The 16814-nt window shown below is 36.9% G+C and overlaps 1 protein-coding gene across 1 annotated transcript in view; it reads right to left on the bottom strand.

The window, feature by feature from the left end:
- Positions 1–16814, bottom strand: part of lmbrd1.L (LMBR1 domain containing 1 L homeolog) — a 75312-nt gene that overhangs the window by 47333 nt on the left and 11165 nt on the right. Inside the window, 2 exon segments of the mRNA NM_001088967.2 lie at positions 3089–3186; positions 13465–13528. Of these exon segments, the coding sequence (NP_001082436.1) occupies positions 3089–3186; positions 13465–13528 (162 nt within the window).

Raw genomic sequence — 16814 nt, 5'->3', positions numbered from 1 at the left:
TGTATTAGAACCATAGAATGTATGCCCTTGTGGGTCAGGGACTTTATTACCTATTGTATCAATTTGTTTCTCAATTATTATGGATCATTATGTAAAGTAAGGGCCGCCATCAGCGGGGGACAGGGGGGAGTGTTGTCCCGGGCCCGGAGGGTTTTAGGGCTTAAGGGGGGCCCCGCCGTGCTGCACTTACTTGATTAGCCGGCCCCCCCTGCTCTCACAGAGCTGCCGACTTTGGAAGGGAGGGCTGGAGCAAGAAAAGACTGCATCTTCTGTCCATTCTCTTCCATTATTGGTCCCGGTTGAGCTGCTCAGGGATTGGATAGCTGAGGTTGGAACTTCCCCTCCAGCTCATCCAATCCCCATGAGGCTTAACCGGGACTTAAAATTCTGTGACTGTGAGTAAGGGAAGAGATTGCTGTTATTAGAAGATGAAGCCACTTGTGCACCCCCTCCCTTGTGAAGTTGGCAGCTCACTGACAGCTGGGGGCCCTACTAATAAAGTAAGGGCAACATGGCAGCGCCCCCCCTAAAGTTAACCCAGTGGTCCCTGTTATTGTATGGGGGGAACCCTGGCCACCTATTTTTTTTTTTTTAAACTTCTGGGGGGGTTGACCACAATGTTTTTACACAAATGTGTGAGGGGGGCCCTGGCCACCAATGTTTTCTTACATGTGGGGTGCCCTGGACACCAATTATTTTTTTACCCGGCAGGTTAAAATGGGGCCCTGTGATTTCTTATGGCAACCCTGTGTTAAGTGCTGTAGAATATGTTGGTGATCTATAAATATGTAATAATTATAATAATAATTTCAAGTTTGGAACTGTTCTATAGGATACCAGCCCACCACCAAAGAAGTTAAGAATGTTTGTAAGCAATATCATCCATTTACTGTACAGGTTAACTTAATAGATCTTTGTACTCCATTGCCACCGTATACTCATTTATAGTAATAACATGGCTCTAATAGATGCTTGCTGATGCTATAAATCCACCACCATGTTTAGCAGGCAGTGGAAAAAAACTTTTTTTTTTTTTTATGACTCAACGAATATTACTTTCTTACAGAAGCCTAGGATTTGCACTGATTAGAATACAACAGGATATGATATTTTTGGATTGTGCTTGATTATAAACCTTTGCTGTATGGCTGCCCTGCCGCAAATGCTCATAGAAGCCCCTAAGTTTTACAGTAACTCAATATTTTGGTTTTTTTTTTTCCTTCGCCACAGAAATACTGGTAAATGAAAAGCCAATTTGGCACTAAGATAAACACTGTGTAGAATATCTTCCACTAGACTTTGAAATTTAAATAAACAGTGCATCAGGTTTAACATATTTTATGTGAATTTTAAAACCTCAAGTACCTAATTTAAAGGACAAGGAAAGTCTAAAATAGAATAAGGCTAGAAATGCTGTATTTTGTATACTAAACATAAACATGAACTTACTGCACCAGAAGCCTAATCAAACAAATGATTTATGCTTTCAAAGTTGGCCACAGAGGGTCACCATCTTGTAACTTTTTTAAACATCTTTGCGAGACCAAGACTGTGCACATGCTCAGTGTGGTCTGGGCTGCTTAGGGATCATCATAAATTATCAAAACAACACAAGTCAAATAATATCTGCCAGAAGCCGATACAGCAAGACTGATTAATAATCAGAATATTCAGACTGCACTGGGTCCTGTGTTGTCATGTAATATAATGTGAATTTTAGAGTTTTTGTATTGTTTCACACAAACTTTCTCTAACTCAGCAGAACCAGTGGCTATAGCAAAATAATCTTCCAAATAGAATACCAGTTTATCTGTTTAAATCTGGCTCCATGATCTTTGTCCCTGCAGCTGGAGTTGGAAACAGAACAAGGGGATGTAAAGGCAAAAATAAAATCCAATACAAATCTCTACACAGTCGCAAACTGCTCTACAGGGAAACAAAGCTGCTTGAGTTCGGCATGGCTGGGAAGTAAGGCGGGGGGCTACCGCTGCTGTTCATAAGTTTGATTGTTTCCCTGCCCAGCAGTTAGGGACTGTCTGACAATTTCTATCCACAGCAGTATGAATGGAGAATTTCACTGCATACAGTCAGGTTTCTTATAAAAAAATGGTACACTTTTTTTAATTAAAGTATATAGGAGATAGGTTTCTTTTTAATTAAAGAAAGTAAAAATTGGATTTTATTTTTTTGCCTTTACATGCCCTTTAATAGAGGGAAATACAAATTTGTAAATTTTACTGTCCTGAATCAACTTTTAGCATCTCTTTTATCAGCATTTAAAGCAAAGTTCCATTAAAAAGATAATGTTTATCATTGTTTAGTGATTATTCTGCATTTAAAGTCTGCGTTATTCAGCACAGCAGAATAGCCTGATGCAGAGGGATTCATGTAATACACTGCCTACTGGACCAGCACCGATCCTACTGATTGACAGAGGCATACATTTACTCAGTACATGAGCTATTCTCCAGGGCACATGGAAGCTTTGTCTTTTTTGTGGTAGAATATATAAAGCAAAATCAAATGACCAAAAATGTTTCCAATGCTAACAAATGCTTATTTGCAATGATAAAGCAATGTCTGTGTTGAACACAATTTTGTGGATTCATAAGGTATTGTCAGATTTATAGGGCAAACTTCATTGTTTAATTCTCCGAATAGATTTGCATGAAATATTAAGAGTAAAACTTGTGTTTAATTTTTACTTTGCTTTATTTTTCCCAAGCTTCTATGAAGGTATGGCATGGTATTAAATATGCAAAAATACTTGGAGGAGGGGTTCTCCAGATAACAGTTTCTAACCAGGTCATGTGACTGAGGTGAACTTTGACAATCTCATATTTTACAACAGGGGTAAAATATTTATTATAATACACAAGTTTCCTCGAGTCATGTGACAGAAATGACATCACTGAGCACCATTTATAATTGAGATACCTTAAATCTATGCCCCTCTACTAAGCAATTCCACTTGAAATTTTGATGTTATAGATTTGTTTAAAGCACCTTTAATTATGTTGCATAATGTTGCATTTTTAATCTGAAGTATTTGATAAATATATTTAAGGAAGACACTACAAAAACTCACAGAGCAATGGCTTCCATCTGTATCATCCTTTTCTTCATAATAGAAGTACACAAAAGGTATCCACAAGAACACGCAGAAAAGTATGATAGAATACAATGCTAAAAAGGAAAAACAATTGTCAGAAAAAGTATATCTTGCGGTTTAATAACACATTCTACTAGATCTTACATTTATATACAGTACCTAGGTATACATTTATATACAGTAACAATCCATAGATGGTATTTCAGTAACTATAGTCTCTATTAAAGTATGGAATCAGGTGACTTATCACATTTACATTGTCCAAAATATAACATTAACTGATGCTACAAATGAACATAAAAACAAGATACAGGTCTCTTTGGATCAGTTCCTCTCTTTAGAGCAGGGATCCCCAACCTTTTGAGCCCGTGAGCAATATTCAGAAGTAAAAGGAGTTGGGGAGCAACACAAGCATGAAAAATGTTCTTGGGGTGCCATATAAGTGCTGTGATTGGCCATTTGGTAGCCCCTATGTTGATTGTCAAACTACATTGAGGCTCTGTCTGGCAGCGCACTTGGTTTTTATGCAACCAAAACTTGCCTGGAATTGAAAAATAAGCAACTGCTTTAAGGCCACTGGGAACAACATCCAAGGGGTTGGAGAGCTTTAGAGGGACCAAAATCTTGACAGTACAGGTATAGGATCCATTATCCAGAAACCTGTTATCCGATTTGAATCACGGAAAAGGCCATCTCCCATAGACACAATTGTATAAAAATAATCCAAATTTTGAGAAATTATTTCCCTTTTCTCTGTAATAATAAAACAGTACATTGTACTTGATCCAAACTAAGATATAATTAATCCTTATTGGAATCAAACCCAGCCTATTGGGTTTATTTAATGTTTAAATGATTTTCTAGTAGACTTAAGATATAAAGATCCAAATTACAGAAAGATCCATTATCCAGAAACCACCAGGTCCCGAGCATAACAGGTCCCATACCGGTAATATAGTTAAAACATACATTGTTTAAAAACACAAGCATTCTGGTCAATCCTTCAGTTACAATGAATCCACATGACTAAACAATGCAAACTGCAAGTTAGTAACTAGGGGGCATATTAGTTATGCTGTGTAAAATTAAATTCACCAAAGAAACAGTGTAAAAGGCTGTGTAAAATAAATGGCAAATTTATCGAGAAGTGTTTAATTTTACACCATGTGAACAGATTTGCCAGATTCGCAGTCATTATTTTATATAGTTTACGGCAGAAGTCAGTCTAAAAAAATAACTAAAAAAAACCAGCATAATAAATATGCCCCTATGGGTTACTGCATTGGATCAAACAATCATAATGTTAATAAAAATCAAGTGATCCCTTTAAAGGACCCTTAAAAGAATGCAGTACTTTAAAGGGGTGGTTTAAACTTAACCACATAACTGCTGAAACTCCAAACTGGAGATCTACTGAACAAAATGAAAAACAAGTAGAAAAAACACAGGAAAATAAAGAAATAAGGGCCAATTGAAAACTGTCTCAAAATATCACTACATCATACTACCAGTTAATTCAAAGGTAAAATACCCATATTAAATGATGCCACATAAAGGGCCAGATTTAATTCAGTGAGAAATAGGTTTATCACGTAAAAACTCATGGATGTGATTCAATTTGGGACGCAATTCAAATCAGAAAAAAGTTATCTCAAGGTTTATCACATGGGAAAAACTGGAAGTGAATTAAGAGAAATCTGAGCTCCTCGAATTTAATCTCGTCCATGAGTTTTCACGGGATAAACCATGAGATATTTTTTTCTCTCTGAATTGAATCTGGCCCATGATGTCTATGGATCCCCATTATGGGCTGGGGTATTAAGCCAGCTAGTTAGGGCAGATTTATCAAACTGTGGGATTAGAGCTCACTGCATTGACACTCTTTCTATGCATTCCTATGGAATGTTCAGAAGTGTATTTATCAAGCGATGAACTCTAACTTTCACCCAATCATAAATACACTACTAGAAATAGAAATAAATAGTAAGTGGTGAGAACTCTAATCTCACTTTTTTACTATTAACTTGTTCCTTATGTTTGTGTTATCGTGGCAAAACAGAACTGATGCTCCTTAAACCCATAACCTCAATCCAGGCACACAGAGGAAAAAAAACACTTACATAAAAAAGAACAAATCTGTCCTAAAGGAACACTGTCAATCAATACACAATTAAAGTCAACGTTTAAACGAAAATTACCCATCAAAATATCAATGCGATATTTTGTTGGTATTTCGCTACTTAACGTGGTCGCAATGAGAACATTGGTGTTTTTACAAACTGTAGACCTGCAGTACTCAATAAGGACTTTCAGTTCAGTCTATTGAAAATGTGCATTTACTCTCTCCTCGTCTTTTAAGTTTCCCACTACTGTATACATTTCTTACACTCAACACAATGTGTTCTTTATTCAGTGCAGTTCAGAAAGACACACAATTTACACCATACACAAAGTTTAGGGAGGCGTGCAACCCAATCACTTTCCCTTCTACTATATTTGTGTGTCTGTATGCGCAGTAGAGTAGAAAGTAGAATTGTATGCAAAAAGCTGGATTTTTTTCACTCTGCCTGGGCCCCTGAAGAATGAAGAAACAGAAGAAGATGATCACTCTGTGGTGCTCACTCAATACGAGTACCCCAGGCCATTGCAGTTTTCTGCTAACAGGAGCACCGGCCTAGGGTTCCTAACACCCCTCTATAACAGTGGCAACTTAATGACCATACACTTTCTTGTTCATCTCCTTTTTCATACATATAATTAGAATCTCTTGTTTTTTTTTTCTTAATATTTTATTATGGACTTTGTAACAATTTCAATCTGTAAGCACTGCTTTCGTGGGCCATAAAGCATAAAATACCCTCTGCGAAAATTGAAGTTGTTAAAAGAAGTTCTCCTCATTAACTTGTAACGGTAACCTAAATTATAGTAGAAGCATACATTATCCTCATACACTTGAAAATTCATTAATGATTTTTTTTTTTCTGAAATACATGTATATGAATTCTCATCTGTAGATACTATGTTTCAAGATAGGGTGGTTGATAATAAAATGGGATTGTAAGCTTTGGACAGGGCACCATTTAGCTCTTGTATCGTTTGGTTATTTTTGTATGTACAGTGGTGTGAAAAACTATTTGCCCCCTTCCTGATTTCTTATTCTTTTGCATGTTTGTCACACAAAATGTTTCTGATCATCAAACACATTTAACTATTAGTCAAAGATAACACAAGTAAACACAAAATGCAGTTTTTAAATGAGGGTTTTTATTATTTAGGGAGAAAAGAAATCCAAACCTGTGTGAAAAAGTAATTGCCCCCTGAATCTAATAACTGGTTGGGCCACCCTTAGCAGCAATAACTACAATCAAGCGTTTGCGATAACTTGCAACGAGTCTTTTACAGCGCTCTGGAGGAATTTTGGCCCACTCATCTTTGTAGAATTGTTGTAATTCAGCTTTATTTGAGGGTTTTCTAGCATGAACCGCCTTTTAAGGTCATGCCACAACATCTCAATAGGATTCAGGTCAGGACTTTGACTAGGCCACTCCAAAGTCTTCATTTTGTTTTTCTTCAGCCATTCAGAGGTGGATTTGCTGGTGTGTTTTGGGTCATTGTCCTGCTGCAGCACCCAAGATCGCTTTAGCTTGAGTTGACGAACAGATGGCCAGACATTCTCCTTCAGGATTTTTTGGTAGACAGTAGAATTCATGGTTCCATCTATCACAGCAAGTCTTCCAGGTCCTGAAGCAGCAAAACAACCCCAGACCATCACACTATCACCACCATATTTTACTGTTGGTATGATGTTCTTTTTCTGAAATGCTGTGTTACTTTTACGCGGGACGCGCACCTTCCAAAAAGTTCAACTTTTGTCTCGTCGGTCCACAAGGTATTTTCCCAAAAGTCTTGGCAATCATTGAGATGTTTTTTAGCAAAATTGAGACGAGCCTTAATGTTCTTTTTGCTTAAAAGTGGTTTGCGCCTTGGAAATCTGCCATGCAGGCCGTTTTTGCCCAGTCTCTTTCTTATGGTGGAGTCGTGAACACGACCTTAATTGAGGCAAGTGAGGCCTGCAGTTCTTTAGATGTTGTCCTGGGGTCTTTTGTGGCCTCTCGGATGAGTTGTCTCTGCGCTCTTGGGGTAATTTTGGTCGGCCGGCCACTCCTGGGAAGGTTCACCACTGTTCCATGTTTTTGCCATTTGTGGATAATGGCTCTCACTGTGGTTCGCTGGAGTCCCAAAGCCTTAGAAATGGCTTTATAACCTTTGAAATTGAACTCAGGTGTGATAAACCACAGTTAAGTTATTTTTTAACAAGGGGGGCAATCACTTTTTCACACAGGCCCATGTAGATTTGGAGTTTTTTTTCTCCCTTAATAACGTAAACCTTCATTTAAAAACTGCATTTTGTGTTCAATTAGGTTATCTTTGACTAATAGTTAACGGTTTTTGATGAGCAGAAACATTTAAGTGTGACAAACATGCAAAAGAATAAGAAATCAGGAAGGGGGCAAATAGTTTTTCACACCACTGTAATTCTGCAGTGTTCTCTCCAGAAAAAATTGTGCTTCGGCAAAATACTGCACGATTCTAGTGGCTTCTGTTAAAAAAAATATATATATTGGCGCGAGTGAAGAACATACAGGTGAGAAGCCAGACGGCCACAAAAAATATGCCAGGCAATGTGTCTGGCAGGGATTCTCTAGGGAAAACAATGATCTGTTTTTTCAATGTTCTTCATTGTTGTACAGCTCCTAGGCATATGTTGGTGATTTATAAATATGTGTTAATAATAATATTAATAATGATGGCAAGTATTTTACAGTACATATACAGTCTATTATTCTGTTTTGCCTTAAAGGCATAATGGTCCTTAACCCCTAGGTACTGTATTTAAGAGCAAGTTATATGTCAAAGTCACCAATGGTCAGTTTGTTTGTTTTTATGGGTCACCTGAACTTTATTCCAGTCTATAAATCCGGTTCTTCCGCATATGTAATAAACATATCAAATGGGCAAAAAAGGTCATAAAAGGTGCAAAGTTTGCTTCGTGGTGATTATCCATGGTTATTATGGACAGTAAACTACTAAAAACTGCCTACTGGATGCAGACTTTAGAGAAAAGGTTTCCAGACTAAAGTCTGACAATTACCCATTTTGCTTGGATGTTGGTGCCACAATTACTTCTTTGATGTTTAGCCCTTCTAAGTTACATTTGTTAAAATTCAATAACAGATGTACAGCTTCTTAATTTAAAAAATATGTTGAGATAATGTTCATCAATAATTTAATAAAATCAGTAGATGCATGTCTGGTGTGGGTTTGTATGGTTCTTGATCTTTGAATTATTTAAATGCTTGTTATGCAGCTCTCAGGTTCTAAATTCAAACTGCTAGGTCATGAAACCACATAGCAATTTAGAAGTCAGAACAGAAGATGTATAGTAGCGGAACTCAAAGATGAGCAATAAAAATAGGAATAGCAATAAACTTGCATCTGCATTATATGTAATATTTATATAGCACCACAAAGGTACGCATTGCTTCACAAGGAGCAAAAACAAGCACGGGTATGGCTATCGTACATTAGTCAAGTAAAATAAAAACTTAAAGGTAAACTAAAGCTATAATAACTAGGGGGTTCCAAAATGTTAGGTCTGCAGTGCTTCTGTTAGCAGAAAACTGCACCAACCCAGCTTATTCTTCCTCTTCTTTTTCTTTTCTATGGGCAAGTGAAAAAGTGGTCTTTTTTGCATAAAGTATGTATTTAAATTTTCTGTGCATGCTCCTGCCAGGAACAGAAGAAAGGGAGCACCATAGAAGCTGAAGGAAATGGCGACAGGAAGTGCTATTTTGGAAACCCCCCCAGTGATTATACCTTTGTTTATCCTTTAAGCGTTAGATGTTTCAATACACAGACGAGGTCTCTGCCCAAAAGAGATTACACTTCATTAACTTAAAGACTTAAAAAGTCAGATATTTTTTCGGTTGCTGGGGGTCAGTGACTCTAACAACAAGATAGCACACATTCCTTTCATTGCTCCCAATTTCCTTGTATGCTTTATGCAATCCGCTCACAACTGTGCCACAGTGGATTGATATATGACATTTCCTGAGCCTTTCCTTGGCTATCTTTTCACAATTTCTTTGGTCTACAAAAACTCCAAGCTCTTTATATAATATTGGGAAGATTATTCAAGGAAGAAATTCTTGTCTTTACCTTATAGCTCACTCTTACTCTGTAATACATTTTACTAATAAATTGATCTTATGAATCTAAAAATATCCTACTTCCCTGTAGCGCAACAAGAGTGCCTCATTGCTAAGATTCTACGGTAGTACATTTTTGATTAACAGAATGTAAATGAGTTGATACTCGGTTACACGTTGCCTAACTACATCTATATCTAGTGACATTAACAGGATTCATGAGTTAACAGCACTGTGCTCAGGCATACATAAAACTGACTGAGATGGATAAACCTAGCTTAGGATGAGCGGAGTCATGCCAAGGTGAATTGATCTGTCTCAGAGGACAGAAGGACGCTCTTAAGTTTTGCTCACGCAGCACATTCCATTTGTCTGCTCTGTCACAGAATAGGAATTTTGATTGACAAGACAGTTGTAATCTGTATCCAAATCTTTTATTCTTAGATGCGTTTTATTTAAATATTAACCACAGAAATCAGTATTTATTTTTTTCATTTCTTCCCATGCAATATGAATACTTAGACAGGTAAAGCTCTGAAAAATATTTGGCTGAGTGGCCCTATAATGTGCAAATAAAATATGCAAAAATAGGTAAACATGCTTATTGGCAAGTCACATATTTATAGTTTATCATAGGATACTTTTCAAACAGACATACAACAGAAGAGGCTGTTTAGAGTCACGCCAGTGAATTTTACTGGCACAGAAACAATGCTAGGGAGCCTAAATAGTATATTTGATGCTACTGGTAACACTAAACCGTTAAGGTACCTTTTACTCTAAGCAACTTTTTAATTGATTTTCATTATTTATTTTTTATAGTTTTATAGTTATTTTTCTTTTTCTTCTGATTCTTTGCAGTTTTCAAATGGGTGTCGCTGTCCCCGTCTAAAAACCAAATGCTCTGTAAGGCTACAAATGTATTTTTATTGCTACTTTTTATTTCTATTTAGACTCCCTATTTCGAAGATAGCGATTATTCAAAATGTGTGACTAACTGAATTGATAAGTACTGCATAAATGACAAATCTATAATCGTATTTAGCTAGGAAAAGTAAAAGAAAGTTTTAGAAATAAATCATGGACGTTAGTGGTAGAGTGCCAAATCTAGTTCTGCTTGTAGAGTATTTAGTCCACTGAAAAGTCTTCTGTACAATGAGTTGCTCCATATCTGCTCCATAGCTGTAGCTTGAAGAAATGCAGGGGGTTGTTAATGCAGATGGCTTCTCTTGCAATTCATTATTTCATTATTCAATATGTGCACATATTGAAGTTGCCAGAAAGTGTACTTTCTAAAGAAAAGATCTGGTTTTATGGGGTCTACTAAATGTTATGGGGTGGTCACAGCGTGGTCATTTTTGCCATGAAACTTTATATGCACTACAATTATGGGGCCAGTACCAGCCACATACTTTGGTAAATCTATACATTTCTGGCATCAAAATGTCATAAGGATTTGTGGACGATGCTTCATATTTAGATGTTTAAAGTGATTTTCATAGATGTGCTAATAATTGCTACTTTAAGTATAACGTGGAAGGTTGGAAGTTTGGAGTAGAAAAACATATTTAACCATAGTCTTCAGTCTACGGGTTAAGAGTGTTGCACCTTTAAATTATTGAATCAGTATGGTTGTAACAGATACAGAAAAGGCAAAAGTGCTAAATCAGTTATTTTCTTCAGTGTATACAACAGAGGAGTCAGAGTTCCCAGGATCACTTCATAGCTGCACTGATGGCTCAGCTCAATCTAGTCAGTGGCTGAATCCGGATAGAATTCATAAAACTTTAATAAAAATTAATGTAAACAAGGTGCCAGGGCCAGATGGCATACACCCCCGGGTTCTAAGAGAGCTTAGTTCAGTTTTAGCACCCCCCCCCCCCCCGAGGCAAATTGGAGAGGCTTCAAATGGGTTTTTTTGCCTTCCTCTGGATAAACTAGCAGTTAGGCAGGTTATTATAGAGTTAAAAGGTTGAACTTGATGGATGTGTCTTTTTTCAGCCAAACTTACAATGTTATATATTTGGCCTTATAGGAATTGTTCAGTATTGCTGTGCAAAATATAAAATGTCTCTAATATAGTTAGTTAGCCAAAAATGTAATCTATAAAGGCTGGAGTGACTGGGTGCCTAACATAACAGATCAGAACACGATTGCCTGCTTTTCAGCTCTCTTGGTTTCCACTGACTGGTTACCCTGGTGACCAAGCAGTAACCAATCAGTGACTTGAATCTGAGCTGAATGCTGAGGATCAATTACAAACTCACAGAACATTTATGACCCATGTGGCCCCCCTTCAAGTCGCTGACTAGAGAGCTGAAAAGCAGGAAGTATGATTCTGGCTATTATATTAGACATCCAGTTACTCCAGCCTTTATAGATTACATTTTTAACTAACTATATTAGAAACATTTTTTTTATTTTATTTTGCACAGCCTATTTATCCAGTTTTTATTTTACACGGACCTGTTCCTTTAAAATTTAAAGTGTCACAAACAGCACCCTATACTCAGAACTAATGTCAAGCTCCTAGTTTGGGCTTACTTTTCTGCCTATAGCAGCCGCCTTTGGGAGCCCTCAGCTATTCAGATGCTGCCAGGACTTAGTGTGAGAGGAACAGTGCGAGAGCTTTGAGCAAGCAAAGGGGCTGCGGATTGAAAACAGGAGAAAACACCAGCTAACCAGGTACTAAAGTTCAAGAGAAGTGTAGTAGAGGGAAAACGATGTACAGACTAGGAACAGGCAGAGTTTACTCACAGTCAGTTACAGGCAAGAGTCAGTCCAGGCAGAGTTCAAGCAGGGTGAGATACCAGGTAAAAGTTCAGTCCAGGCCAAATGTTCATGTGCGCATCTGGCACACACGTACAGACTATGTGCATCCCCGTTATGGCAGCGACGGGTGTCCCCGCCGCTGCCCCACATACACATGCCAACAAGAAAAGGGAACTAAGGGAAAAGGACTAACATATAGAGAAAGCCTTTATCCATGTGTAGCAGAAGCTCACATACATTCATGCTCTATGACTGGGTATTCCAATAAACTTTAAAACCAAATAAATCAAACAGAGGCACGCATAATCAAGCATTAAACATTAGAAAAACATACATGTATTAGCAAAACTCGAACATCAATATGTTAAAATTGCTAAGAAAATCACTTCTCTGTCAAGTAATCGCCATTGGCAGTCAAAACTAATATTTTGGCTGTATCAAGAACAAAGGTCTTCATGATGACCACATGGGTCACATAGGCAATGGGGGTGCTGTGATTGGCTGGAGGTAAATGCTATTCTTTTGAGAAAATCAAATCACATAGCTACAAGAAACTTGCTTATTCTGGATCATAGTGATTATACAATTTCAGCAGTATAGGAGCTAGGAAATCAGCTACGCATGCTCTAAAATTTAATTTGTGAAGGGCATAGCAATGTCATTCAGAAACAAAGGAGCGTAATTTGTGATTTCCACAGCTCAGATCAACCCTGACCAAATACTGCTTACAATAAAAATGGTAGGGGTATTTCAAAATATGATGGTGGGCAACCATCTGCTTATGCTTACATAAGGGTGCCAAATAAAAATGAAAAACAGTAAAAACCATGTTAGAATGTGAATATATACTGGCAAAAATCAAACTGTCTATGTTCATCATGAAAATGTATTTCAGCAGTAAATCTACAGTATGTTATTCCAATTCAGCAGTTACCGTAAAAGATCATAAAAAAAAGAACAATTCACAATTGACACTAAACAAAACAGAATTATTATATTATTTTACAATATACAAAAATTTGCATGCTAAGCTAGTTCATATTGAATGAGAGTAATTAGGGCTTGTCACACAAGATGTCACCTAAAAATATCTGATGAACAGGCTGAAAATTGTCTTAGATAAATATTTTAGATTTACAATTTAAAATGTGTGATTGGCTTAATTAATACTTCAGATTAATGAATAAATTCTGGTTATGAATTACATTTAAGAAAAAAAAAACTACAGTTAAAAAAGTAATTAACAATGCTTATACAATTTAACTGATAAATAAATAACTTCTAATTTTGAAAATTACTTAAGAAGTTCCTTTCTTGTAAAATCTCAGATAAAAAACTAAATATTATTACACATCCATGAATCATACTTACTGTAATAGCCAATTAATACCGTGTTCTCTATTTGTATTCGTGTGTCATTGTTTTCAGCCCAGTCCTAAAAAAAGGAAAAAGAAGAGTGAAATTTATGTAACAAATTTTGAAAAATGTAATTTCCTTAATATCGATAATCTCAAAAGCATTTTAGCACATTTGTCAAAAATGATTAGAATGAATATCTAAGGTAAGAAATGTACTCTATTTGCATTTGCACTATTAAGGGACCAGTAATGCCAAAAACAATGAAAACCTCTCATGTAAAATAGTTCATTTGTCATTGGTCCAGGATAAGATACAAATTTCAAATGTATACAAAAAAGCATCTTTTAAGATACTATGGGGTATATTTATTAAAAAGTGAAGTCGCCACAGTCCTCTAGAGTGAAATTCCGCCACCCTCCATTCATTTCTATGGGATTTTGAAAGGCGTATTTATCAAAGGATGAACGTTCACTTTCACCCATTGATAAATACTCTTTTAAAAATCCCTTAGAAATTAATGGAGAAAACCTTCTGAAGCCTCCCTAACTTGCCTCAGAGGAAGAAAATATAAGGCAATCAGACAAGTACCTAGATCAACTTTTACGAATAGGTTTTTTCAATAAACTTGTGTAAAAAGCCTTGCAAACACTTCTATCTAATCTGCCAGTACAACTGATTCAGAGAAAGAATTCCACAAATTAACAGCTCTCGCTGCAAAAATCCCTTTACAAATAATCTGAAATATAATCTGAAAAGTGGAAGAATGACCCTCTCCAATGCCCATTTTGATGAAGCGAAAAACCTTGTTTGCCCTTGAAGCTGCTGACTGGCATTGCTTGCTATTAGAGATAGGCGAATTTGACCCATTTAGTTTCGCCAAAAAATGTCGCACAGCGAAATTTTTTTGACGCGCGTCTTTTTATTTTGACGCACGACGCCATACAAGTCTATGGGCAAAAACAAGCGAAAAATTCGCCCATCCCTACTTGCTATAGCCAAGTTTATGATATACAAGGACTCCAAGGTCATTTTCCATTATGGATTTTCCTAGTGCAGTCCCATTATGGCTATATGTGGCTTGCATACTTTTATCTCAGGTGCATGACTTTACACTTATTAACATTAAATTTAGTTTGCCACTTAGCCTCCCAGTTTGTTATTGGGCTGCATGGTTTTGTGTTATCACCAAACACTGATACATTGCTTACAATGCCTCCCCTAAGTCATAAATGAACGTGTTAAATAAAAGTGAATCCAATACAGAACTCTGAGGGACCCCACTAAGAACTCTACTCCAAGGAGAGAATGTACCCTCTGTAAACGATCCTGTAGCCAGTTTCCTATCCATATGCAAATGACTTCACGAAGCCCAACAAACCTTAGTTTAGAGAGCAGTCGTTTGTGGGGCACGATATCAAAACACTTTGGCAAAATCCATATTGGTCACATCTACTGCAACCTCATTACTTCTCATAATGCGATTCTCCAGAACATAATTTTGAATGTGATCCCTTAACAAGCCTTCAAATAACTTGCCCACCACAGATGTTAAACTTACTGGCCTGAGATCATAACCCCTTTTTAAAGGAACAGTTCAATATAAAAATAAAAAATGGGTAAATAGATAGGCTGTACAAAATAAAAAATGTTTCTATCATTTTCTAAAAATGTAATGTATAAAGGCTGGAGTGTTTGATGTCTAACATAACAGAACACAACTTCCTGCTTTTCAATTCTATAACTCTGAGTTAGTCAGCGACTTTAAGGGGGGCCACATGGGTCATAACTGTTCAGTGAGTTTATAATTGATCCTCAGCATGTAGATCAGATTCAAAAGCAAACAATTATGACCTACATGGCCCCCCTCAAGTCACTGATTAGTTACTGCCTGGAACTACAATTTTCTCTTCTGAAATTCAGGGTCTTTGTTACCCCAGTGTATATTTGTTTTTTGCACCAAACATTAAATGATTTCACATTCTGGCCACTATTTCCCAGGGATCCAATCTGGGTTGTTAGAGATCACTAATTCTAGTACGGTATGGTTTTTGGTTTGCTCCTCAACAACCTGTGATAAAAAATTGGCATGCAACAAGTTACAGCTGTAAACTTATTCCCATGAACTACCCTGGCAATACTGTTGTTCCAGTTATATTTGAGTAATTAAAATCCCCCATTATTATTACTTGCCAAAAACCAACAGCCTTTTCTATTTGCAACAGGTGCTTAGGCGCTTCCTCTTCACTTACATTAGGGGGTCTAGAGCATACACCTACAATTAATATGCTGGACTCCCTCATTTTCCATTATCACTTCTTCCTTTACACTGCCTTTTATCTTCTGCTTAACAAACAGACATACCCCACCTACATTTCAATTTCGCCTGGCCCTACAAATTTAAGCAAAGCCTCTTATTTGTACTGCCCAGTTGTGTGACTCATTCAGCCATGTTTGAGCAATAGCAATTACATGATATTTCTCCTGCAGTGAAGTAGCTACAGCACTCCCAGGTTACCAGTCAGTATTCTTGCATTATTAAACATACCTTTAATACTGGTACCAGTTTGAAAATTGTGTTAATACAACTTGCCAACCTCCCGCCATTATCAATACCCCCAACCCAAGTCTTCACCACCAATTAGCCTTACTATGCCCACTACCTCATCTAACCTATCTTCCACAGATTTACACACTGCACCTTCCCCCCATGCCTAGTTTAATCCAACCTTTTAGCCATCCTCTTCCCCCAAAGCAGCTGAACCATCATCACTGAGGTGCAGTCCATCCCTAGCAAAAAATGTGTAGCTGCAGTTCTCCAGAAAACCAAGAGCCTCCTCCAGACACACAATTATCTCCCACTGCCTTCTTAACATTTTTTCATGGCACAGGTAATAATAACTTGGAAATCATCACCCTTAGCGTTTTACTTATTTTTTTTGTTTTGTTTTGTTTTTTTAAATCATTCTTGAGGACTCTCCCCACACCCAAATCTAATACCAGTTGCTATGATAAACATCCATTAAATTCTAGTTTTCTGTTATATATTCATTTACAAATATATGAGTTCCTCAAGCCAACATTATTTTGCAATGACAACACACTCAGGCTATGAATCACTGACAGGATTCTCCTGCTCTGACTGGCTGATTCTAGAATTAATCAGCAATTAGCAATGCATTACTGATAAACAGTTTGTTATGTTTTATCTTGATGTGAAGTTATTAAAGGTCCTTTTCAAACTGAACATGAGATCCATATTATTTTTTTAATAAAATATATATACCTATTATAAATACATTTAAAAATCTGAGCTGTCAATCATTTATTGCCTGCCCCACCTCTATGCCTTAAACATAGAGGCA

Source organism: Xenopus laevis, chromosome 5L, assembly GCF_017654675.1.
Source record: "Xenopus laevis strain J_2021 chromosome 5L, Xenopus_laevis_v10.1, whole genome shotgun sequence".
Lineage (NCBI taxonomy): Eukaryota > Metazoa > Chordata > Amphibia > Anura > Pipidae > Xenopus > Xenopus laevis.
The sequence above is the reverse complement of the archived record's forward strand: the minus strand, read 5'-3'. Positions and strand labels throughout refer to the sequence as shown.